Source organism: Oxyura jamaicensis, chromosome 1 (genome assembly GCF_011077185.1).
Source record: "Oxyura jamaicensis isolate SHBP4307 breed ruddy duck chromosome 1, BPBGC_Ojam_1.0, whole genome shotgun sequence".
Taxonomy (NCBI): domain Eukaryota; kingdom Metazoa; phylum Chordata; class Aves; order Anseriformes; family Anatidae; genus Oxyura; species Oxyura jamaicensis.
The window spans coordinates 61,609,930-61,637,685 of NC_048893.1; the positions used below are offsets into that span (position 1 = coordinate 61,609,930).

Sequence of the window (27,756 nt, forward strand, 5' to 3'; positions counted from 1 at the left end):
AGCACAACTGCCCCAGTTTTCAAAGCCCTCGGACACTGACAGATTACTTCTCCTTCCTCGGTGACAGCGAGAAACAAGCATTCTTCTTGTTATTAGCAGAAAAACTATGTCTAGACTACAGAACACGCTCCTGCAAGGAGAAGCTTGATCACAAGCTAGAACAGATCCTATTTGACTCCTGCTGTCCTATAATGCTTTAAGAGAGATCCAATATCAACTACAGGCCAGGATGAGAAAGCTACATATATCTTTACTTTCAGATATTTCAGAGACTATCCCCCAGGTCATTAATTCGCATCAAAAAGAGTGGGCTGTTAAAAACAAAAATGAAAAAAAAAGGCAAAAAGAGAAGTCTACTTACAGCTACCCATGCCTTATATTGGAACGCCATTACCATGAACAGAACTCCTCACGTTCCAATGTTTTTGTGCAGGTAACTCTGCCCACCTAGGAAGCAGTCTTTAAACTGGGCTTATAACAAGCATTATCAACTCATTATATAAAAAAGGAAGTTCTGGATTTCATAACTCACTGACATATCTCAGGAAACACGCAACAAGAAATATTTCAACACATACTAACAGACTAACAGCAGATTGTGTGAGTGGGCACATAAGTCAGAGCAAATGTTTCTTTAAAAAGAAATAAAACCCCTACAGGTTAAGATTCACTTGTCTCAGTACTGCCAATAAGGAGAATCCTATAGCTATGTTCTATCCCACATTATCTGAGCTATAGTCTAATTGCATCTTGAAGAATTTAAGAGCCCTCATTTATTAAGAAAATGATGGACAACTCTGGCTATGCAAAATGACCGTCACTCAATGTGTAAGGGGTTCTGTGTTTTAGATTGTGAAGAACTATAAACACCCAAATAAATACAGAGAAAGTATTTGTATAAGCTGCTTCCACTTACAGTCTCACTACTGTTGTCATAGTAGTATCATGTCTAGCAGTAAGTTATTATCCTTCAGTATCAGAAAACTCATAAATATGACAATCATGTTGCATTTGGTGCTCTTTCATTTTTCGTTTCAGGCCCAGCCAGCATGGGTTTGTGAAAGGCAAGTGCTGCCTGACCAACCTCATCTCCTTTTATGACCAGGTAACATTCTTGGTGGGTGAGAAAAGGCCTATTGATGTGATCTACCTAGGCCTTTGACACAGTCTCCCACAGTATTCAGCTGGAGAAGCTGGCAGCCCATGGCTTGGACAGGTAGAGTCTTTACTGGGTTAAAAACTGGCTTGATGGCTGGGCCAGGGAAGTAGTGGTGAATAGAGTGAAATCCAGCTGGCAACCAGTCACCAGTGGTGTTCTCCACAGGTTGGTCTTGGGGCTCATCCTCTTTAATATCTTTATTGATGACTTGGATGAGGGAATTGAGCACACCCTCAGTAAGTTTGCAGGTGACACCTACCTGGAAGAAGTGTTGATTTGCCAGAGGGTAGGAAGGTCCTGCAGAAGGACCTGGATGGGTTGGATTGATGGGCAGAGGCCAATGGGAGGTTCAACATGGCTAAGTGCGGGGTCCTGTGCTTTGGTCACAACAACCCCATGCAATGCTACAGGCTTGGGGCAGAGTGGCTGGAAGGCTGTGCAGAGGAAAAGGATCAGGGGTGCTAGTTGATACTCACCTGAACATGAGCCGGCAGTGTGCCCAGGTGGCCAAGAAGGCCAACAGCAACCTGGCTTGTATCAGGAATAGTGTATCCAGCAGGATCAGGGAAGTCATTGTCCCTCTGTACTCTGCTCTGGTGAGGCTGCACCTCGAGTGCTGTGTTCAGCTTTGGGTCCCTCAGTAGAAGAAGGACATTGAGGCCCTGGAACATGCCCAGAGAAGGGCTACAAAGCTGGTGAAGAGCCTGGAACACAAGTCCTGTGAGGAGCAGCTGAGGGAACTGGGGCTGTTTAGTACGGAGAAGAGGAGGCTCAGGGGACACCTTATTGCTCTCTACAGCTACCTGAAAGAAAGTTGTGGACAACTGGGGGTCAGTCTCTTCTCACAAATAACTAGTGATAGGACTAGACGGAACGGCCTCAAATAATGATTAAGGCTGCACCCTATAACAGCATTTTTTCTGTCTCCTCCTATTTCTATTGCTTCAGTAAATCATCATCATCTAATTTTAAGGTAATCCCATACTATGATGGTACACAGTATAGAGGAATCTCTCACCTAACATGTTTCAGATTGAGTTATTAATCAATCTACTCTAACAAGTAAAGACTTGTTAAATCGTGACATTCATACCTGGAAGCTACAGAACTGACAGAGAGGAGACCCCAGAATAGATTTTTAGTTCAGTCTTCCATGACTGAAAGCTAGTAATCTCCAAAATGCATCTACTCCTCAATTCAGAGGAAGATTCCATCCAAATTTAAGACGGAGTCAGACCAGAGGCATCTACATTGGGGATTTATCAAAAGCAATGCTAAAAATGGACATAAATACTTCATTTGACTCCACATAATTTAGAAGCAGTGGGAGACCCTGCCAAACTGACCACAAGTGTGTTCCTCTGCACATAATATACATTCTATGCATTTGCCACCTTCCTATAAAGCAGCAGCTGGCAGAAACACCTCTGTTGCTCACTGACTGGAGAGAGAGACTACGCAATATTTTATTTCAAGAAGGAAAATGCAACTATTTTGTTCTCATCAAGAACTCAGGAAATGCTAAAGAAATAGCTGAAAGACTCCAGTCATAGTTATTTAGACTATGAGGACACCCGTAAACCACAAGAAGCCATACTGTCTTCCTCAGAAATCTCTGGAGATTTGAGGGATTAAGTTGTTTAGATTTGGGAGCAGAAAGATCTGAGAAGTTCTCTTAGGGATACACAGTAAGCCTACATAAGTGCAGTACATGATGGTAAACATTCTTGCTATTTTCCCTTCCCCCTTCAATAGCATACATCTTCACTTAATATTGAAGCTCAAGTGTGCTAAGGAACTGTATTTTAGGAAGACTGCCAAATGCCAACTGAAAACAAGCAAAAATGGTGCGAGAGTTCTGAGGATTGTTTCCATGTTCACACCACAGTCTCTCCCATTTCCAGAGACAGAACTATAGCCAAGTTTAATTATATTCAATAAGCTTTTTTTTTATTTTTTTTTGAATAAGCAACCAAGATGAATGAATATTCCCTTTTAATGAATATTCCCTTTTTCTGTTGCTTTACACACTACTTCACAACTAGGAGACAAGGTATTCTGGAAACAGTGGCTTGGCAGAATTTTAGACTCATCTACTCAGCGTCCAATTTCAGTAGAATAGCCAATAAGATGAAGAAAACACAGATTTCTGGTAACAAATTAACTTCATACAGTCCACCATTTGGCTCAATTTGCAATAAAGGAAACAAAAGGAAAAGAGGAGCTGGAGAACACAGACATGCTCATAAGCCCAGGAAGTTTGCTTTTATTTCAGAGGATGTGAGTTTGTGGGGTTTTTGTTTGTTTGTTTGGCTGTTGTTGTTGCTTTTCTTGGGGAAGTGAGGGTGAGGGGGGAAGGTGTCTGTACACAAGCCAGGCCCCGCACAGTTCCTAGCAATCATGTTCAAGTCACATCAGGTTGCCAAGGTCTGACTCCTTACACTTGTACATTCTGTATGCATCCATTTGAATTAAAAAAGTAAGTTATATTAATCAGTCATAGCACACAAGATGTTTTCATGCAGCAAGAGCCAAGAAAACTGAAAATAGTCCACAGAGCTGAACTACCTCAAAAACTCTTTACTCTGTCAAAGTTTTGTACACCCATGACTCTGACTCAGTATTTTAGAGTGCTAACACTGCTACTTTTTAGCTGCTTCCTACTGTTTCTATGGTTTAGGTCATCCTCGCTATTACTTCAAGAACAGTTACACAGGTAAAGAAATACTACAGCCTAGAAGAGCACCACATTCTACACTCACGCCTTTAATAATAATAATAAAGCATCTACAAACCACACGAAGTAAAAAGTTGGCTTTGCCTTTTCCAAGGATTTCTTTAATCTTTTCTGCATGAGCCTTGCACAGATTTATGGTATTGCAATATGCCTTAGGCATTTGTCAGAATAGACTGTTTATCCTTTCTATCAATTACCATGACCAGACAGAGATGGCAGGTGGGGAAAAAGGATGACTTTTTAGCTCTTTCAGAATCTGAATTACTTACCTCTATGGTGATATTCTCACAAAACACTTTCAAAGCAGATGCCTGAAGTTGGGCAATCAAAAAATCTAAATAACTAAATAACTGACACTAAATAACTGACATGAGTATTTGCAGCTTGCATTTGAGGAATCCCCTTTTGCAAGATCTGGATCATAGAGCACATTATCATCTTCTTTGGCATTTTATTTTACCTACCTTTCCTTCTAGGACACCTAGAAGAAACGTTATATTCAATCTATGTTTCCTTCAGTACAGACTATCACAGTAACCAGAAGATGAAGGAAGGCCTCTCAAGGTATAGCAGAATCTATTGTATGATATATTCAATGAATATATAATTGAATAACTTCCCTACAAAATGAGGATGTGGAAGGGGGAGGAGGAGGAAAGTTTTGTGCAGCTAAGGTGTCAGAACAGAGAGAGCTTGAAACATTACCACAACACTCTGGTTTCTTTTGCTATGCAAGACACAGAAGTTTGTGTTTCTTTCTTTCCTGTAGGAGGCAGTCGCAATTACTTCGTGTTTATAATAAAACAGCAATGACAGAGACTATCTCAGTAAACACTTACTTTCAGTACAGCCTCTCCTGCAAGATGTGTTTATTGTCCTGCCTACATAAGACAAGTCACTCTTCTATGTGCCAGTGTGTATTACTGAATGCAGTAAAAAAAAAAAAAAAAGGGAAAATATTGAAAACCACTATATTTTGGGGGTCATTTATGTTTTCAGCCAAGCATTCAGGCATCTATACTCTGATAAGCCCATCTCCAAATCACAACAGTCGATCAAATAAATGTTGTCGGACCCCATCTGGTTCAAGCCCCTCTCTCCCCCACCTCAGTTTGTCAAGTAATTTAGTTGTGAAGGAACCTCAAAGGTCATCTGGTCCAATGCCCTGCTCGGAGTAGGACCAGCTCAGATCAAATTCCTCGAGGCCTTCCCAATTGACTTCCAAATACCTGCTCCTTATGGGCACCCCTTCCAGCATTTCACCACTCTGATGCCAAATTTCCCACCGCCATGTGCAGTTAAAACTTCCTTCGCTGCAGTTGTGTCTGCTGTCTCTTCTGCTAACACTGTGCATCTACCTCTGAGAGAAGTCTGTCTCTGGTCCGTCTCTGTCATCACCATGCACCCCTGTTAGGGGTCAGAAAATAGTAAAAAGTAACACTGTAGATGTCTCTCTTCTGGACAAATCCAGTTCTACTGAGCTAGTATGTCATATGCTTCAGCCTTTATAACCTCAGGGCCTTCCACTGGACTTGCTCCAGTATCACAGTATCTTCCTTGCACCAAGGAACCCAAAACCAGACAGTGCTCCTGGTTTGGTTTGCTAGGTACAGAGCTGTCACTGTAATAACCACTTTACTTGACCTAACACAGTTGGTTTTGTCTCACCACAAGGGCACACTACTGACTCTCATACTTCTTCACCAGTTCCCCACATATTTTTCTACAGTGCTGCTCTCCCACCACCAGTCTGTATTATTGTCCAGAGATGATCCAGACCAGATACTAACATTTTTATTTGCCCATGATGGCCTGCAGAAGATTTCTGCCAATCCATCTGTCCAGCCTGACAAGGTCCTTCTGAATAGGATCCCTACCCTACTCATATCAACTACTTTGCCTCCATTCAACATCATCCACAAACTTGCTGAGGATGCCCTCCTTCCCATTGTCCAGCTAGTTAACTGACATTGAGATAGAACAGTGACAACCCCAGAATTAACCCAGGAAACAAGAATTACTGCTTTCCTATCTTCCAGGGAATATCTGTAAATTGGCTGGCCTATCACCTGAACAGTGTCTTCCAGAGAACCACTGAAATTGCTCTGGGAGCCAGAATCATCCCCAGAATCACTGTTGTATCACCTTGTCCCTACACAAAGAACAGTATTTCAAGAAAAATAAGCACAGCAGGATAAGGTGGCTCGTCCTCTAAGCTCAAATACCACAATATAATGCTGTCTAAATTACTTTACTCTGAGTATTATTTAAAATATCATAACATCAACAGTGACTTATCTGTTTTATTTCTTCATCTGCTGAGTTTCTTGTGTTTTAAGCCTTTTCCTGCCCTGAACTGTTTGTGTGTATGACAGAAAGAAAACAAACAAGAGCCAAGAAGAACCTTGCAAAACTGCTTCGGTGGGTTTCTTTTCCAAAGGGTCCTCAGAGGAGCTGGGAGTTCAGTAACCTTATAGAAGGGCAAGGATTTTTACATTTTTGTTGTACAAAAGCATTGAACAACTATTTGCATGAAAAAAACATGTACACACTAAATGTCAAATTGACATTTTATGTTTGGGGTCTTTGGCTCTTATTCAGTGGTGAAAGGGGTAGGGAACAGGAGGAAGCAGGAAAACCTAAATAACAACAATATCGATGTATTATTATTCACAGAAAATAAGTTTGCAGAGAAGTTCCATGGATGACATGCACCATCACAACCTTGGTCCTCAACTGAAGTCATAAGCAAATTCTCTGGAATACCACATGTGACATAAATAGACATCTGCTAAAATGCTTCACAAAACAATGCAGTTCATACCTCTGAAACAAATGACTTCTGCACTCTTCTTCAGTGACCTGGAATTTTTTGCTTTTGTCTAAATATTAATTCTTAAATAGTTTACATAGGGTAGGGATAAATAATTTTTATGATAACTACTTTGGGGCAACAGAAAGATTAAGCTTAAACATGAGATCATAGATGATCGAGACCATAGCATAGAAAACATTTTAGTCAACCTGTCAATTCAGACAGGCAGCTTCACATTCTGTGAGATAAATGAGGTCCGCTAAAAACTGAAGTGGAGCACAGGACATATTAATCCTTTACAAAAAAAGAAAGTTCGCCACACCAATGTATCATCCTCACATTCAAGAGCACAGACTGTTTACAAAAATCTACATTCATCTTAGAGATGCTCTCAACCAAGAAAACAGAAAGGTATCCATGAAAAGAACTGGGAAATACAGTAATTCCTTCATTGATTCCTGTTTGGATTACAGTGTTACCATCTGCATGGTGAATTTAAAATGCCAAAACTCCATGACAAGAGAGAACAGCCTGATGGCAAGCTTCTGAATTACATTAAGAAATCTAAGTTCAAAATCTTCAGCTCGGCAGTGAGGTTGTTTTTTGTTTGTTTGTTTGTTTGCTCTGTCCTCAGCTTGTTCCTTCCCTCTCTGTGCAGACTTCTCTGCAGGTAACCATAGCATTAGTAATCCCACTGGCTATGAAGGTACAAGGAGGAAACAATCATTAACTACTTGGGGTTGTTCATATTTAAAGCAAGGAATATAAACCAAAGAAAACACACACACAGTTCCGGATGGCACACACGGTATTTTTAAGCAGCTACATGAGAAAAAAAGTGACCCAGAAATCAAAATAAAAATCAGACTTTGTTATAATATTGGATGGAGGAAACTGTTTCTCCATTAGAGAACAAACAAATATCATCAACTGGCTGACACAAAAAGGAAAAGGAAAATAACAGGAAAACTTGCCAGCTGGGGAAAGCAGCAGTAAACTGCCAAGGATCATTTTAGGGCTGCAGCTGCCTGCCTCTGCCAAGTTTAAAGAGTAAGCTGTTCTAAAAGTATATTAGAAAAATGCCATTAGGGGGTTCAAATACTGACCTTGTAAGGAAAAATTCCATGAAGAAGGACAGTGAATTTCCAGGATACCAGGAATTAAGTAAGATTCATCTTGCAATTTCCCAGGTTCAGCATGAAAACAGCTATTCCAAAAATGCAACCAATGTTACTTTTTTTTTCCTGCTCACATCCGTACTTAAAGAGTTGCCAGTGCCCCATGTGCTGATCTGAATTCAGATCTACACATCCCATTTGAAAGGAGACTACTTCTAGACTGAGAATGTTGCTGCTAGTATATCACCACAAATCTATTTTTACTGGGCACCGCATGGTGTTTCTGGTAAGACAGCAGATACAAAATTTGTCTCAATATTTTAAGATTATTCATGTACAAGGCTCTCAGCTATGTGCTCTCAATATTTTTAGAGAAGCACTGGTAATGAGCATATTTCCAACTATTTTAGGACTTAGAAGAGCTAAATCTAGTCAAAAACTACCCAAGAAAAAGTAACAAGACTTTTCCCACATAGCAGTATGTTTGCAACTAAACTATAAAGTATGACTTTCCTCTTTTTTTTTTTTTTTTTTAGAAAAACAAGAATTTGTCTGTAAAGCATGGCACTGATATCAAAACGGATGCGAAGGATGAATATATTGCCTTTGTGATAATTGCAAAAGCTTAACAGGAACCCGTCAAACAGATGACGAAGGAAGAAGTGATGTAAAGGTGTGCAAACCAAAAACAAAATGATTCATTATAAAACATCTGCACCTTGTTTTCAAATACATCACATACAGCATCAGCTGGCAAAAGAGTAGCAAAGACAGATGCAGGAAGAAACTCAGATCCACAAGCATAGAACAATGTCCTTTAACACCCCCAGAAACAGCTGTCACTTACTTTAATCACTCAAAACAACCAGGAAATATTCATTCCAGCCTAAATCGTAGCCAGAAGTTATGCTGCCCATTCTCTTCAATGAGAAGCAACTGACTGATCTGAAATTTACTAGTTTTGAAGGAACAGGCAGATGTAATTTTGTTCCTCTGTAGTTATAAGGGTGAACAGTACCCTACGTGTGTGGGGAACGGTACTCCACATCAAAGGTGATTATTTGCCAAGAAGACTAGATGCCCATCAACAAGTATTGTTATAAAAACTTACCTATGTAACAAGCATGAAAAAAAATGGAACCATACAACCTTAATGCAGAAGAGGCAGAATTCTACTGCTGTCTAACAGTTCACTACAGCATTGAACCATTATCACAATAGAAACAATTAAATTACGGTTATTGTAGTTCATTGCTGTTTCAGACTGATCAGCATAGCTGTCTCTTTCAGTGACGGTCAGGCAAATCTCTAAGGCTGTAAACACTTCCTGTTGAAAAAGCTCCCAACCAGGCATTAACTTTTCTACTTACAGAACAAACTGGGCCACAAAACAGGAACCTCAAAATCCTTCTTGACCTTCAAGAACAGTATCAAGGGACACAGCAGGAGAGAGAAAATACTAAAGACTGGACAACCAAAGAGGTTTGTCATAAGTACATTTTGACTACATTAATGAGCATTAAAAAAAGCCTTAACAAACAAACTGTTTCTAAGCCAGTGTTTTCCTTTGGTATACATATATTTACACCAATGACATTTAAAAATTCAAGTGTCAAGAAGAGTAAAAGTTGAAAGTAGATTTATCAAATTTAGAGGTATCTATCATACACTGGCTGTACCTCCCTGAGGTATGAAAATAAGCATAGTTAATCTGGAATGAATTCAAGAAAAAGAAGGAAGTTTTAAAAATAAACCGAGTTGCAAACATTGCCATTGGCTCACTGGTTTCATTTTGACTCTTACAGGGAGATAAACCATTACTGAGGAACATTTTCTTTTTCAAATCAAGTATAAGTCAAGTTTCATAAAGGAACAAGCTGTTCTCTGCGACACTGAGGACAATCACTCCAATACATAAGACTGTATTTCACCAAGTGTTTTGCATTGCAGTTAGTGTTACATACTACAGTCTTTATGCTCCACAGATCTGTTTTGGTGCAGTTTGATGAAGGAAAAAAAAAAAAAAAAAAAAAGAAAATAGACCACGAGCTATCTCAAGGCAATGCCAGGATCCTAAAAACAACGATGAACAGGTGGCTCAGATGACACAGCAGCAGGCAAAGGAGAACAAGGCTAGGACTTCACGCATTATGGCAGGCAACTCAGATAAAAGCACTTCCAAGAGTCCCAGGAAGACAGGAAAGAACAGTAACTTTTAAGCCAACCAGCACCCTGCACAAAGCAATGTCTGGCAAACCCCAAAGCAGATCATTAAAGAAAGAACCCTGAAGTGTTCTTACCTGAGACAGAATCTATACAAGAGTTTTAATTTTTCATACCTTTTGACTTTGAAGAATACATTCACATTTTAGTCTCAAAGCTCTTGACAGAACCACCCTACCAGACTGACCTTTCCAGAGAGGGTGCCACCGTTCCACCTGCAGGACAGGAGGTCTATCAGAAGCACCAAAGAACCAGCAGGTGGGCTGCTTTCATACATAAGTCTTCTGTTTTCATGCATCAGTCTTCAATAGGGTGGGTGAAAACTTGGTGACAGCTGAGGCCAAGTATGGAAACTGAAAGGTATTGGGCTGTAAATCTCTAACCAAAACTGTTCGGGACTTCACTTTACAAAACAAACATGGCGTATTTCTCATTCTGTGTAAATATGCTAGAAACACAGAAATGTTAGAAGTCCACAAGACAGTCATTTCGGATCTGGTAATAATGTGCAAAGATTACCTACTGAATTTAATCACAGCAGAACATACATACATACATACATATATATATATATATTCACTCCCAAAGCAAATTGCAAGCAAAGGAGACAACTGGTTCTATAATGAAAGGACAACAGACATACAGTCTACCTTCTTACCTACTCTACTCATCCTGTCACCTTACACACAACCTTTTCTTTTCTCTCTTCTTCCAGTCCACTCTCCCTCAATATGCCCTCATTTCCCTTTCTGCATGGCTGTGTATCATCAGTCTCCCACACATACAGGCGCACAAACACACACACGCTCATTCTATCCAACTTGCAGTACCATCACCAACACTTCTACTCTGCAGCCAGCAGTCCATGGAAGCAAGTGTGGAAGAAGCATGATGACAGAAATACTTAAGCCTCATGTGAATGCTCCACTTTTAGATTTCAAGTAGCATTACCCCTAGGGCAATGCAGGACCCTACTGTACAAGCTTCTCCGTACTCAAAATTCTCAAAATTAACACCTTGGCAATAGGAGCTTCTTACTAAGAATTCTGAATTCCCCATCTGATAAACCTTACAAAAGAAGTGACTATAGGATTGGCACAAATTAAGTTTTGTTTATTTGTTTGTTTGTTTTAAATTTTCTGAATGTAGGTGCTTTTGTTTTTGTTTGTTTGTATTTTAAATGGGCAACAGGCAACAGTTCATCTAGAAACAATGACAAATGTATCAGTCAACCATGCTTTGTTATTTGGATTTACAAAACTTCCTCTCCTCCCCCTGTCTGGCTACCATAAAATTTACAGAACTGGAATTAGCAATGCACTCTTAATATACTTTCTTCTAAGCAAACACATTCCCTTGAAAATTGTATTTGTTACTCAGAATATCAGTTCTGTGTTCCCAGAAGTTCTTCTAGAACACAAACGCCTTGTTTAAAGCATCGTCTTCCCTTACTTCAAAGCATACAGAGCCCCTTCTAAGGAGAAGGGCTTCATGGTTCCACCAAGGCATCACAGGAAGCATCTACATTTAAATAAGGCCTTTCACGTGTCAAATAGTACAAACAGACCCAATATAGCTCATTCTTTAGTTATATATAAGACTTGTGCTTTGACATTACGTTTCCCCAAACAATCTTAAATATCTGTAACTTTTTTCTTTTCTTTTCTTTTTTTAAATCTACGTCAGTGTAAGCTTGCTTACAAATAGATTCAGCTATCAAGAACAACGCAGGCCCAAGGGTCAGCAGAGGCAAGGGACATTTTCCTTTAGACGCAGCTGCTCTGGAGTACGGCACTGTATCACGAGCATACCAGTGTTTATAGGCTGCTATAAAGGTTTCTGAGAACACCCTCGATTACTACCAAATGATGCTAATAAGCATAACAAGCATGATAAATTGAAGAAGCAGAACTTGTTTTTTTAGTAGTTTTTCTTGCTCACTGCAGTGCACTCACCCTGAATAAAACTGATTACAATGAACTACAAATTCTTCATAAATAAATTCCCCAAAGGTTTCTATTTTATTTACCTTACTCCAAAAGGAAAAAGTAATCGTTTTGCTCTTTCACGGGAAAATGAACAGCTCTCCATCTTTAGTACTTTCTCCTGTAACTGTGGAACTAAATAGGATGACAGACACCTCAATGACACGTTCTTCATCTTAAGCCAGATTTAGAATAGCCTCAAAAGAAACACTATGCAAAGACTCCCTTTCTATGAGAAACCATTTCACCACCTTTGATCCTGGCAAACTTGCTTTGACAGCTACAACAAAGAAGAGGTTACTGTCACAGGCCAACTCTTCTGATCACCTCCTAGAAGTTGGCATCCCAGGAAAAAGCAGAAAAACAGCCCATGGGAACTGCACAAATAGAGGAGTAGACAAAACACACATTCAAGTGCAGTAACATGCCTGGCTGTTGCATAGACTTCCCATACAGATAGTGGAATTAAGCAGCACCAATCTCTCAGTGATGAATCTCTGAAGCTTGTTTGCCAAAGAGCTCTTACTTCATTTATCCTTTAGCAGCAACAAGCTGTTCACAGACTGTGTCCTTCCTTCAGGTCATGAGGTGTAAAAACCTGTGTTAGACTGATCTATTTAACAAAAAAGCAAAGCTACAGTAGAAAAAAAAATGTGAATGACAGCTATCAGATTTTATAAACCCTACAAAGAAAAAAAACAAAACATGTAATTATGCACGCAGACTACATACACAGACATACCCCTTTCAGTCATAAGTCTTCTGTTTTTCTCAAAGTATTTCCACCACTTTTGGAAAACAGACTATTTATTCTTAAAGGAAACATACCAATTATTCTATGTTTGAGCCATGGAAGCAGAGAGCAGCTGAGGCAGGAGGTCAATAAGGGCACCACAGACAGCGCAGCACTGCTTTGCTCTCCCTTTAAAGATGGATCACAAGCACCATCTTCATTAACACGTATTGACTACCATCTCTAATTACTGCATTCTAGAGCTCACATTTTCACTGCACTACAAATCTCAGTAGTGTGCAGATGCCATTTGCACGGTTCAGATTTTGCTCGTACTAGCAATTTAACACTCCAAAAAGGCACAAGCAATCTTATTTATTTATCTAAATAGATAAAATATACTTGTCAGATTTTCAAAAAGCCACAATATTTTGGAATGTACTTTTTATGCTAATCTTTCAAGTTACATACCTGAATCTGTTGGTTTGCATGCCTAAAGTTAGAAGATACAAATCCAGTATTTAGACTTGTTAATTAGTGAACCAGTTTTCAAAAGAGCTCAAACTCATTACCTCAGAAAACCAGGCTATTTAACTATTACATTTGTACAGAACATCCTGTTCATAGAAATAAATAATTTCAACCTTGCTCTTAACTCTACTTAACCACACTGAGAAACACTTATGCTGTCCTTAGGCATTATTATTTAAGAAAGAGATTCTCAGTCCTAATGAACTACAGTCAGGAATTTAAAAAGCTATTTTAATTCTGAGTAACATCGTTGTCAAAAAAGAATATAGTTTAAATATCTTTTTTTTTTCCCCTTAACATTCCAAGGTAGAGAAATCCACAACTATTTTTTCAATTAAACATTCACTACATTAAATGACTGCTTTAGGAGAAGAAACTCAATTGAAAATGACAACACCCCTACCATACCCTTACTAATCTAAAGCATTTCTTACCTAATCACAGTATTATACTAACTTACCATTGAAGATATCTAAGAGCATTTGTTAAGAATTATGGATTTGTTTCTTCTGCTTGGGTCAAAACACAGTACTTTCTAAATGAAATTTGCTTCCTGTTTGCATCCTCAATATTCACACCAAAGAAAGCTGTACAGCCTACATGCTGAAGGGCTCGCTGTCTTTCACTTCCTTTTGTGGCTTTCAAGACCAAAATAAGAGGGAGAGGTTTTGTTCACCAGAATATCATATTTCTGAAAAAACAGTATAATCATAAAACAATTGAAAAGTGAGAGTTTTATTCTTACTTTTTGATATGTTCTCTCACATTAATTTGCTCTGATCTAGGGACACATACAAAGATGCCAACATTTAGCACAGTATCAGAAGAAGTATCATTCTTACTGCTGCAATCTGAATGCTTAACTTGTACTCCAGACAGTGGATACTTAAGGGAACACGAAAGACTGTTTGGTTGAATTGAAAGCACACTACTGTAGCTACCAAAAGAATATCTTGTTAGACTGCACTTTACCATTGTTTAAAGTGAGCTGGTTGCCTACTGAGCATTGCCTATTATTTCTGTAAGAAAGCCTCAGCCAACATCAGTAAGGCTTTTTTGTTTGTTTTTATCACCCCTATCTGAGGATCAACAAGTATCTCAAAAAATGCCAGTTTATCTTTAAAAAAGACATCCCTATTGGAAATACTGGAAATATATAAAAGATTGCCGTAAATATGTTTCACCTTACACCACTTGTTTGGTTAAAGGATTAAGTCATTTTCATTGGAGATATAGGGCACAGAAGGCATCACGACTTCCAGTTACTTCTTCTCAGTTTCACAAGCAGAATAGTGAGATCATATTAAACAGTTTTGGAGTAGCCCTGCAGCTGAAATATCTTGTACTAATAGCATACAAGGTCAATACTTTTGCAGGATGTCTCTTCACCACAATGCTGTTGAAGCATTCGCAAAATCAGCAAGAGCAGTCTAAATGTTAAAATGAAGCAGGTAGTTCTGGTTTTTCTAACTTAGAGCCTGTGGTGTGAAAACACCCTAAAATGCATAAATAGAAACATTGTTTTTAATCTTGTGTACCATACTATTTTGGAGTGGTTTATTCAGCAACATAAAGTGTCCAAAAACAGAGATACCAATTAACTAAAACAGTACAAGAGCAGGTTTATTTGTTTTTAAGCTTAAAATATGAGTAATTTTCTGTTAAAATACCAATACTTATTTTAATGAGACCTAAAATATACCATTTTCCCATTTCATTTGAAAACACTCCACAGTTCTCAATTAAAACACCAGTGATTTCACAGCAGCCAGCCAATCTACAACTGCATCTACCATCTGTGGACAAACAGAACATTTCAGTTTTCTGTAACAGTCAGCCCAGCAATATTCATCATGATACAGTACTGTGTAATATGATTTATCTCACAGAGCTCCCTGGCATCTTCAGAATCTACTATCCCTGTGCTGAGGGCTACAGCTGATAACTTGGTGCAATAACTTAGTAGAACTAGGACTGAACTTTCCAGCCATGTTTTGAAGTGGGCAACAGGATACGCTTGGTGCAGATGAAATACGATTTTTAAGTTTCTTTAGCACAGTGGCACACAACTATTAATTCAAAACCACAGGTCAAATATTTTTACTAACACTGGACACAAAACAGTAAAGGATCCAGCGTTTTGGCCTACAGCTGGACAGAAGAGTCCTGTGGGTTGTATGTTCTTATACAGAGGCAAGCACACTTAATGGGTAACGTCTGCTTCTTATATCCAAAAATATAGCCATTATGTCATTCCTTTTTATGCTGCTCAGCACTAAGAAGGAAGGACAGGAGAGAAAAATGCTGAGACAACTTTATTTTGCCAGCCATCAGCAGTTTAGAGCAGGATTCTCTAACCTTTCCGAGACTACACTGAACTTCTAAGTACTTATAACATGGGAAGAGGAGAAGATTACAAAACAACAAAAAAAAGTACAAATGCAAAGACATCTATTGCCATGGAAGCAGCAGCCAAAACAGTTTTAGAAAGGTTTCCCTGTTCAGCATTGAGTAGGTGCAATCCACATGTGAAAAGGACAGTACAGGGATTATAGCAGAAGGAAGGCTACAAGGTTAAGGGTCTTCCACCAGCTGTAATTATCTTTGTCCACCTCCACAGAAAGTCTATTCTCAATTCCATTTTTTTTGCCATTAATTTCTAGCTCCAAGTTAGCCACTCACAAAGAAAGAAATATGAAGGTAAATTGGTGTGTTTTAATTCCAGGCTTTGAACTAAGGATAGAAAATTGACATGCTAAACTACTGCTAAATGTAACCATTTTATGATGCAAGTATGATCTTTAATATATACACAGTCCAAACAGATTAATCTGTGGAAGGGACATCCTTTAAAAAGAAAAATGAAGTCTGTAGGGAGCAAACCTATGTTCTGCCTGTTTGTATTACTTTCACCTTGAACAGAAAAAAGACCAGGCCTGATATGAAATAAACGTCGAGCTGATTAAGTACAAATCCCCTTTTCTTATCACATGGTCAATTTAGTCAACACAACCGCTTCTATTGAATTGTAGCATTACCAGGCACAGAACATTTGCAAAAGATTCACAGTTAAACTAAACCTCAGAGAAACTAAACCCAGTTTACTGGCTGTAAACCAGTACTCAGGAGTTTCAAAGACTTCAGACAAGGTCAACGTATGAACATTAGTCTCAGGTCTAGTTCTTTCCCACGTCACTCCATTTTCTGTTTTATTACAAGCAATACCAAGTGAGGTGCTTCATTGGAAGACCCAGAAAAAAGAAGATAAAGGAAAGCAAGCAAGACAGATTTCTTCGATGGTGGACAGGTGGGGCAACCACAGCACTAGGAGTCATAGGACCCATCGTCATCCATTACACTCGTCACTGCAGTCACAGGCACTTTGCTGCTACCAGCTCACCTTTCTCACTAGGTATTAAGACCTCACCACCTCTAAGGAGCTCCTCAGGTTATGCTGCTGCTGAATCAGGGCACAGTGCACGGGCCAGAGGAGCCTGCCACTGCGTGAAGCCGGCAGTCAACCCCAGTGCGATGCCAGCTTTAACGTGTCTTTCCTTCATGTTGGTGGACCTCACCCAGTGCTTTATCCACCTCCATCGACAGAGGGCTATAGGTAGCTGCTCCAATTTTAAGGCTCCATAGGTACCGTGTACTAATAGGGAATTTTCACATTTTCAACATAGAAATGCTGAGTTGTGTGTGTGCTCATGTTCTCAAAGAAACTAAATAAAACTACTTAAATATAAATTACCTTTATTATATTAAAATTACCTTAAATGAACTTGGATAAAATTCAGCGTTAGACTTCAAAAATCAAATTCTTTGCATAAACTCAGAATATAAAATTACCTTCATTTCAGCCTCAGGAGATGCAAAACAGGTGCGTGTGGTTTATTAGGAAAGAGTAATAATAAAAAATATATATTTTTAAATCACCTTCCAAGTCAATACAGACCAAATAGTAAAAGACTTGGCTTTGGTCTTCATATGGTGTTTTTGCTAAAGAAAAATAACCACAGGTAGCGATGACTTGAAGGGAAAAGCAAATCTGTCTAAGCTTGCATTAAGAAAAATCTCAGTGAATCAATATGCTGTGCAAAAAGGATCTTCAATTTATTTCTTTCACATTATAATCATTGCAGCAACCATTATACAAGACTCAAAAAGGCAGCCCAATTGCTGCTAAATTAAGTGTTTGGTAGTGAATTCTTTGATAATTTTTTATAATACCAATATGTATTTGGATCTCATCATGCTATGTTACATTTAAAAAAAAAAAAAAAAAGAGAGAGACAACCATTCTATAGAGAGATTGTTGCATTTTCATTATTCATTCCACTTATTCAGAACAGAAGGAGCCATTTTTCTTCTTTCTATGCAGTGCTGAGGCAGAGAAGAAAGGCAACAGAAGGAGAACCTTAGCAGACAGGGCTCCCAGTAGCACAGAAACTGCTGCTTCCTGTGCCAGCTCCTCGAGACTGTGGAAGACAACAGCTGCTGCAGATGCTGCTGGTCAAAGCACCTACAGAAAAGTCAGCCAGAGAGCGTTCTCCATACTGCACTATGCTGATAAAAGCATGGCTACAGTAGCCACTTGCAAACGGGAAAACTTTAGCTTTAGAAAATATTTCAGGTTCCTGATATATTTCAAGATTTGATTTCTGTATCAATAGACAAATGCAAGTCCCCGCTGAGTTATCACAAACATTTTCAATGGAAGGGGGAAAAGAAAACTGGAAAGGAAAATTTAATTGCTAGAAACTTTTCTATAATCTATTAAGTCACCCTACAATACCAGATATACATTAACCCTTACTTTCAACATCTAAATACACTGTTTGCATCTAGTAAGTAGGCAAGCATGCACATTTTCTACTCAAATTCAGTATGTTATCTGAAAGCAAACTAGCCTCTCATGCTGCCATCAATAGGAAATATTCCAAAGCCAATGATAAAAAGAACTGGTAACTTCATTGTCTCACTGTTTGCTACCTTTGGCCTCCTGCACAATAGCCACTTTGTTAACAGGGTAAGCAGGCAGCATTATTTAAACATACGTGAAGGCAGATAACTCTGAAGATCCTCAATTTCTTTAGTCTTTTTCCCTGTTACTCCTAAAATACACGGCCCACACGGTTATACCCAATGCAAGATAGAAAACAGTGGCTAAGAAGCATTGTTCCCGCCCTTTACTTGTTAATATGAAGAACAGCAAACCAGGCTTAATGTCTGAAAAAAATAATATTATACGCTTGAAGGCATTAACCATATGCAAACATATAAACCCAAAACATATCCATATCCAACCGTATCCAAACACTTAGCTTAATTTCGGTCTATCAAATCACATTAGGGATTATAATGGCCCTGTTGTTTTATATAGAGAGAGTATTTTTAGATTACCAACAAAAGCTGCTTCAAAACTGCTATACTGCAATGCCTGTGACAAAGCCAACGCATCAGGAAACCATTCCCCTCAGCACCACAAGGCAGCAGAGCAGCTCGCTGAAGCTGCCCCTGCAATAGGAGCACTGTGAGCTAGCAGACACCTAGTGTTTGACACATTCTTCTCAAATAAGCTTGTATCTTCTTAATGACATTATTTACTTCTTTCTTTTCTGCTTTAACTTTTAAAACTGTTCCTTATTTTCCAGGAACTTTTAGGTAACATTTGTTTGCTTTCATCTCCTAAATGGGTAAACACTGACCCAGTGTTCCTCTTTTGGGGGGAAAAAATCCATTTTTTTTCTACAGTAATTTAGGTGTGGCAAGTCTCCTATAACCTTTTGAAAAAAAAGTTAAGAATATCAAGCCTCTTTATTTTACATAGCATTTAAGATGTTATACCCTTTCAGTTGACCTGCAGGGTCAATCTAACAAATTTTAACTTAACAGGTCATGTTTCCATAACAGAGTTTAAAAACAAACAAATGCTCAAAAATCCACCAACAGAAGCCATGCTACAGTTCACACCTCCTGGATAATATAAACCACAGATCATTCAATGGCATAACGTCCACATCTAGGAAAAGATACATCAAGAATATATATACGCACAAAAACATGGACAATTTGCTTCTATCTACTTGAATATGTGTAACTGAAGAGTCTATGGTAAAAATAGAGGCTCCTTTTCATTAGCAGTGGATTACCTAGTTTTATTCTATGTGGCTTGTTAGCAGCTGTAAAGTAGTTTAACGGTTTTTATTTAAATTTTAACATGCTTACCAGTTATCAGAATTCTCCTGAAGGATCTTCCAATGTAATCTCACACACCAAGAAAAGTTAAAAAGAAAAAATTATTTGCGTAAAGAGTTATTGCAGCACCGTGCACTCAGCTTGGAGTCCACTCTCCTGACTTGTAGTTACTGAATTGCTCCTGCTTTTCTCACCCCTTTTGTACTGTACCTGGAAAAACCCTTATCAGAAAGCTGATCCTGCTTCTACACCCTTAGCCACTGTAAACAACATTGTATTTCAACTTCAAACAACCTGCCCTTGCGCATGTATAAAAAAAGCCTCCAACTGTAACACTGCACTTACTCCAGCTCTTTGTATTGTGGGTTCCAGTTCTGTTAGCTTTACCTGCATCTCACTAAGTATGCGCTGCTTGTCAAGCATGATATATCCTCACTTTTCATATTTAAAAAGTATTTTCCCTTCCTTAAACAGAAGTTAATATTTGACAGCAAAGAACTACTTTGATCTCTTAAAGTAAAGGGAAAGAAAAAAAATTCCTCCGTTTTCATCCCCAACTATAGATTCAGAGTAGCACATGGGGCATACAGGCAGCCTGAATATTACTGGCATGAATAACTAACATATGGGAAGCAGATACAGGCAGGTATGCCTTTTGTTTTCATCTGGTATGTATTTTTCCAATGGCAGAGCTGAACTGAGCACTGCGTGAGATAGAAGACTACTAAATACTTGCACCCCCATAGCTTCCTAAGAGCACAAGCTATCTACTTCTGTGCAGTTCTCTAATCTCCTTACCAGGGACCAAAGGAAGGAAATAGTGAGATTTTTTTTTATTTTTTTTTAAGCCAACACTGGTGTTAACAATAGCACTCTACACAACAGGGCAGCAGAGGGAAGCTTTTTTTTTTTTTTTTTCCTGCAGCAGACTCGCTCCGAAATATTATTCTAAAAGATAATTTCTGTAATTTGTTACTGAACTGAAGAATATCTCCCAGACACCTCCAGGTGAAATGAAAGGGGCACTTATTACACTTACTAGGCATGAACAACAGAAGGTGATTTTTCATTTGCGGTGTCATACATTCACTGTTTTACATGTGAGGGGTTGGATTCTGTAACTTGACCATATTCAGGACATGGCCAGATGTATCACCTGGAAAAGAGTTAAGTTAAACTGCTGTGTCCCACATTTGTTCCCCATGCAGATACTTCAGCAGCACTACCAAGGCAGTTTTGCTGACACTGGGGATTTTTTCCTCAGTGTCAGCTTTAAAATCACTTTCATTTCTGAAAGGACTACGTTAATATTCTCTCACAAAACCATAATGAAAATTACAGATTTTAAAGGATAAGAGTCTAAACTATTTGTACCCAAGAAATTTTAGAAGACTATGAAGGCTTTGTGATGTGTTATATCAGAGGATCTCAGCTGGGCTCACAGTTCTGAAATACCGCATGCTATTTCACATGAATGCTGAACATGTCGCCTTGACCTAAGCAGAAGCAATCAATTAAGGGCTGAGCAAATGCCTTTAAACATCACTGCTTAACCACATGCAGAAAAAAAATAATCTGACAATTGGGGATGCATGGGACATCCTTAGAAATAATCTTTGGTTTTCTAAATGATGTAAATTCTTAAATCAGCAAATCATAAAATATACACAGTGAAACCATTTAATCTTTTTCATTTAAGACCTATCACCTTCATATCTCAACATTTTTAGTAAGCTACAAGAAAAAAAAAAACAACTAAGAGTAGTTTTCCTCAGGATCCAGTCCAGCTCAACTGCTGAATGGCATTTAGGAAATAAAGAGGAAACAATATTCATGGACCTAAAAATTCACGTTATGTACCACATTTCAAAATACAGCTAGTATTCAGAGTTTAAAATGATAAACCTACATTTCTGTTGCAGTTCAACTGCATTTGCTGAAAACAACCAAAGTAACCCCATATAAACCTAGTTAAATACACGGTATCAGCCATGTAAGAAAAACAGAGATTATACCGTTAAAAGTAAGCACTTATTGTGTGGAATTATCACTTCCTAGTTTTACGGTCAACGGACACTTGGTTATTTAAGCAGTACCAAAACCCTCATAAGAGTCAACTAGTTCATCTGGGTTTCTAAGTTTCAACTTCCCTATTAATACACTGAATGCAAATATTCTCATTCTTATCATCAAAAGTCTTTTAGTATATCCTGTGCACAAGCAGTGAGCTCTTATAGACAGTAAGAAAGATAAATACTTAAAGGGAAAGGGATGGTTCTCAACTCTGAGGCTGAATGCCAAGGGCAGCCCGTGCCAACATCAGCTAGGTTTCTTGCTGGCTACACAGAGCAGACAGGATGGACTTTGAACTCCCTCCTTTGACTGCATGTCAGCAGAGTTATTCTGAAGATATCCTTTAGGTTTGACACAGGTCCAGGGAAAGATATAAGGAAGTTTAGAAATAAGTTATGTGCACAACCTTGGACTGCTGTGTTTTGACTTGCTTACACCCTTCCATTCAACCCAACCACAAAAGCCCCCACAGAGTCCTATTGCCATTAGCTCTGCTCCCTGACCTGGTGCGGCAATCCCTGAACAGCGAGTGAACAGCCAGCTCGGTCGTTAGCATGCCCTTCACTTGTACGCCTGGTGAGCATATTTGTCCGCTGGATCAGATGTACATTAATAAATTATAAAGAACACTGTTTACTGCATAATCGCTCGTTACTCAAGAAAGCATAAAGGTAATTACACAGGAACAGTTGGTCCAGATAACCAGGAGAACTTGATGAAAATCAACTTAAAACTTCTGCAGTAATGAACAGGAATAGCTGTTCCAGTTTCTAACAGGAACAGCTATTTTTACTGCTAAGTAGATGCAACTTAACTACTGTAAAATTTAAAATGCATCTTAATTCACAGTTATACATTTAGAAGCAAAATAAGCCAAAACATAAATGCTGTATGACTTTATTGTTTATACCACAAAATCTCATATTTTATAAGGACTGCCCTGGAATCATATTTTCACCTGAGAATTTCTAAGCTTTTCTTTTAGAGAGATAAAAGCCCTCTTTCTTGAAAGAGCAAATTAAAAGGACCCCTAACTCTTGAAAACCATCCCCAGGTATCTTTCTTCCCACATAACTTTCTTGAATACGATAGAACTGCTACAATAGGTAAGCATTCACCTATGAGAATTCTACCCTCAGAGAGGGAATGGGATTTTTTAATGACCAGAGTTAGTGTTAGACTGAATAAAAAGGAATGTAAACTATGCCTGTATTAAAATAGGGGTGTTTTGGCAAGAGTCTTCTCAAGAAGGTCTAGCAGTATAATTGCATATATAACTGAAAAAATTAATAATAATAAAAAAAGGTGGTTTCAGCTCTATCAAAGACAATTTATGCTTCCTGTATCAGTGACTTTGTTTTGATTCTCAAATCTCCAGTTCTGAAGATGAATGTAATTAGCCATTAAGTTTCATTTCCTAACTCAATTACTGATGTTAACACAAATAATGTGCATATTAATATTCAACTTAGAAACTGAAGTACCATAGACAATACAGTGAACTACAGTACGTAAGCACAAAGAGGAAAAATAGTTTATTCACTGATTACTCACTGCAAGAAGTTAACATCAAGTCCTTCTGATACAGACAAAACATTTAAAGAGAGTCTTATCTTCAAATATTATTTAACAATTTTACAATTTTGGTCATTTATAGGTGTGTTGTTTTTTTTGAATCTCTTGTAGACTCAAACTTTGTTTTTTTGATTTAAAAAACAGTTTTCCATGGAGGAAGAGAACTTAGGAGACTGAAATAGCATTAGCGACTGAATGACTCGGCCCAGAAGGAAAATAAAGGTTAGCAATATAATCATGAAGCAAATGGGAAAAAGTCACCCTTCTCTTGCATATGGGCTGGAGCTTAAAGAATTGACACTTCCCAGTCGGTCAGAATCCTTAATCAGAACCAGCAGCAGGGGGCTCTGCATTCTGTCTCTCCCTCTTCTACCTCCAGAAGTCACTGGGTACTATCACCATGATCTCCTCTCAGGTCTCCAGTTTTGCCCAGATCTTGGTATCTCTCACTTCATAGAAACAGAAGATGTACCAAAAGATCACACATCATAGAATGGTTTGGTTTGGAAGGGACCTTAAAGATCACCTAGTTCCAATCCTACTGCCATGGGCAGGGACACCTTCTACCTCCTTAGAAAATTCTCCACTGACTTGTGTTTCAAGCGCTGCAAGGTCCTTGAAGAGATCACACAGAAGCTCCATCAAAAATCCAGCTGGTCCAGAGAAAGCATGCCACTCTAACACAAGTGAGAGGGTAGAGGTTCACCTCTAAACTACGACAACTGCCCACAGCAACCCTGGGGCGGGCCTGGTATCGCAGCACCACAGATAGCACTCAGAGACACCTCAGACTCTGTAGGTTTCAAGTCTGTAGCTAGATGTAGTTACCACATAATTATATAGCTACAAGGCTGAGTATAGCTGAAAATACTGACCAGGAGGACTCGGTCATGATGGTGACTAACAGAATCAAAAGCCTGACATGGAAACTTCACACACTCCACTGAGGAGAAGCCAAATATTTTTAAAAGCTAGAAGAAATCAAGCCTCTGAATCAGTCAGAATTACTTTTAATTGCTAGTCAACAGTTTCTCTCTCCAATATTCACCTATCTCTGGGTACACTGGCATCTATTTGAGAGGGGGCCACATGCCTGTACTTATCCATAAGGAGATACAGGCTAGACCTGTAAATCTGATGCATTATCATCTATGCTTCAAGACAACATTTATACAGAAGCCAGGAATAAATCACAGGATTTAATGTCTCAGATTAGAGTTCCACCACATTTTCCCTCCTTTCCAGACTATTTAGCATATTTTATATTAAGATCAGTGAGACGCTTAGCATTAATACTTCGTAACTAACACTTTCTCATCACTCTGCCCTAGCTTCAACTCCCTGTCTTTTGCCTCCAATTTTAATCCATTTTAAACTCCATTTTATCAGGTTCTGTGTAATCAGAGGCAAATTGTTCTGAAACTCATTAAAAATATATACATCTTTCTTTACTTATCTTGCTTTGCAAACTACTGTAGCAATTGGTAGGCACGCTTCTGCCTTTACTCATTTCTCTGTATCTTCTGTTATTGCCTTACTGTTGTTTATTTGTATACTGAGACAACACGTCTGATTTCTAATTCATTCATCAACATTTCAACAAAGCCCCAACCTCCCTTCTCCACACTAATTTCCGAAGTAGTTTCTTCTGCTGAAGCTACCTGTATTAAAATGCTACTTCCAAAGCAACTACTTCAACAAAACATTAAAAAATCCTTTTTCAATTTCCTTTCTATTTGCTTGGGTGATTGACAGAACTGTAGCTCTGGGGTACCCTCTCTGAGCAGAATTCTGTTTCCCCTTGTCAGAAGCATGTAAGTTTGTTGATAATGGCCTGAATATATCAAGACGTCCACAGCTACACATTTGATTAAAATGCTTCTACCACCAAGAGCTCAAGGCAAAGCTTAATTCTAGATTTCACATGATGGAAGGGATCATTATGATCATCTAAGTGCAATTATACATCCTAGATTGACTTATATTCAAGAGAAATACTATATGCAGTGTCCCACACTGGGAGAGAACGCCATTTTTCACCTCACAGAGGAGTGTCAGCTACAAGATTTGTAGTCAGTAATTGGGTTAAAGTATTGAATTGATAATACTGTTCCAAAGAAAATCTACCCACCATTAAGATAAATAGGAGGGAGAAAAAAAAAAAAAAAAGAGTACCTTATTTTAAAATAATTTGCTTCATATTTTTCCTTCCTTTCCCTCTGACAAATACATCATGCCGGGAAGATAATTTGTCTTCTACAGCAAATACTTAACATTTCTTTAAGACATAACAGTACTAAATACAGCAGTTAAAATGCTTTATCATAGCTCGCACTGTACTCAGCACATACTGACAAACAGCATCAAATAAAAATACTGCCCAGAATGGGATTTTGACTGAAATGCTGGGAAATGAGATAGCTCGTCACCATGAGTTAAGAAGTGGGTGAAAAGTCTGACAACTGCAGTTTTAAGAAGCATAGATATTGACAGACAAGGGACCAAACAACCAAAGGGCAAAACATTATTTTCCTGTATGAACAGCTTGCTTTTTCAGTATTTTTGCTTTACTGGTTGCCCAAAAATTACAGTCCCTAAGCAGGTTCTCCTCCAATTCAGAAATCTCCAAAACATTTTTTTATATATATCTGCAAAAGTAGCCTGATGCTGTGATTTCTGTATAACAAACTAATCTGGATCATGTACACATGCTATTGCCTTCCTAATTTAGCTATCCCTAAAAGCACTTCAGGAATAGTGTTTACCAGCACCTTTGTTTTGGGTGGTATGCTCCAGAGAAGCCTTTCCAGCAAGGAGCAGATTTATATTATTAGCAAACTCCTGTCAAATTCTTCTTTGAAACCCTCTGTGGTTCAAACCATTAGCAAGTCAAGCAGCTGTGAATAAGAAATTTAATTTATTCAGGGGAATCACCATCCTAATCTCCAGGAAGTCAGTATTACAAGGTCATCAAACATTACTGGTTAAAGGAGATGTTGCCTGGTGAAGGCTAAACAGACACCAAGACAACCCAAAATATACAGACAAGCAACTTTCCTGATAGTCTGTAAACTGAACCGTGCACTCAGAGGGATTGCCTTGATCCCAAATATTTGGAGGAGAAGAAAAGGAAAAAAAAGACTCAGAAAACTGTACAACTATATTCTGGAAACTAAATTTCATTTCCTGCCACCTTCCACACAACACATTTGCTTCAATAGGAGGCACACGGGATTAATTTGGCCCACAGAAACAGGAAGTTGTCTAATAACAGCAAACAGGGAAATTTAATAGCTAATGTATTTCTGTGCAAGTTCTATACTTTACATTCCCTTATTTTTTGAAGGGAATTGAATATTTAGAAGCCAATTCCTCTATGTTCACCCTCCTCCCTCAATATTGGGAGGTATCAGCTCTCCTTGAGATATTTCAACTTTAGAAAGACTTCAAGAACCCTGCATTCACCAGGAAAGCATACAAGGCAATCAGTTCTTTTGCAATGGCCTCTAATGCATCTAGAGATCCCAACCACTGCTTAGATTATCCCTAATGATCATACGTGTTTTCCCTGAATGCAACAGAAAGCAGATTTTCAGTCACTGCAGACCAGTCAACATCATACAGCGGGTAACATAAAGGCAGGAGCAAGGAGAATGATAGTCCAAAGTTAATTACTTTATTTTCAGAAATTAAACTAAAGAAAACCAGCAACAATCAAAATCAACCAGGAAGGCAGTTTTCACAGACTAGAACAGGATGCTACTAGAGTCTTATTTAGCTATCTCATACTGCAAGAAGGAAGCCCAAAGGACTAAAGAAGTTTTGTTAACATAATCCCATAAAATCGTATCAATTTAACAGGCAGGGATATAACACCAGCAGCAGGAATTTTTAATATATTTTTTGCCTGTCAGTGTTATGCAGATACCTTGCTGCAGTGAGTGCTGTCCTGAATGCAAATTACCTCAGCTCCCCAAGAACCACGCTGTAATGTCTGAGAACACCAACGTACAGTACAATGCCAGCAGGCATATTTAGGCAAAAGGGAATGGGACAAACAGTCCAGAAAGGGTGTAAATTTGCATTTAAGTGAACAAAGCCAAGGAACCAGTGCAAGATTTGAAGTTCAAAAGGAATTTAACATAGTCTATGTGTAGCAAGGATAGAGGTGAATATACCAGTAACAGAAAAAAAAAAAAAAAAAAGCTATTTATTTCTATGAAAGCAAGTTACTATGTTCTTGCGTTCAGAACTGTTTTCACTGCACAGATAAATCAAGTGAAATCAGTGCATATACAACCTTCCAGGACAGTTTAATCCAATGCGGTATCAAAGTAGTGCTACGCTCACACTTTGCAGAGCTGTTGGCTTGCAAAAGGTGCTGAACAAGCAAGCAATAGCTTACACCTACTTCTTGGCAGAAAGCTAGTTTTGAGTTAAAACACATACTTGCATTTGAAGATCTTTTCCAACTATGAATTCTAACTCGGCATGGAAAAAAAAACACAAATCCCTGATGGTTATTCCTACCAAAAATGAATTATTAATCATGCTAACTCCACCAAAAGCTCTTCTCTATACTGTCTCCAGATATCAACCTGACATTTCT

General features: G+C 38.5%; 1 protein-coding gene across 5 annotated transcripts in view; it reads right to left on the reverse strand.

Moving 5' to 3' along the window:
- The window catches only part of FGD4 (FYVE, RhoGEF and PH domain containing 4), a 110,029-nt gene that overhangs the window by 79,519 nt on the left and 2,754 nt on the right, over positions 1–27,756 (reverse strand). The window contains exon 1 of one of the 5 annotated variants that reach the window (XM_035344612.1): positions 13,762–13,879. The exons of 2 other annotated variants lie outside the window; for them this stretch is intronic. In XM_035344612.1, the coding sequence (XP_035200503.1) occupies positions 13,762–13,783 (22 nt within the window). In that variant the 5' untranslated portion in view covers positions 13,784–13,879. Of the gene's footprint in view, positions 1–361; positions 387–7,817; positions 7,931–13,761; positions 13,880–27,756 lie in introns of those variants that run through there. 2 more of the 5 variants (XM_035344687.1, XM_035344638.1) reach the window with 2 other exon arrangements.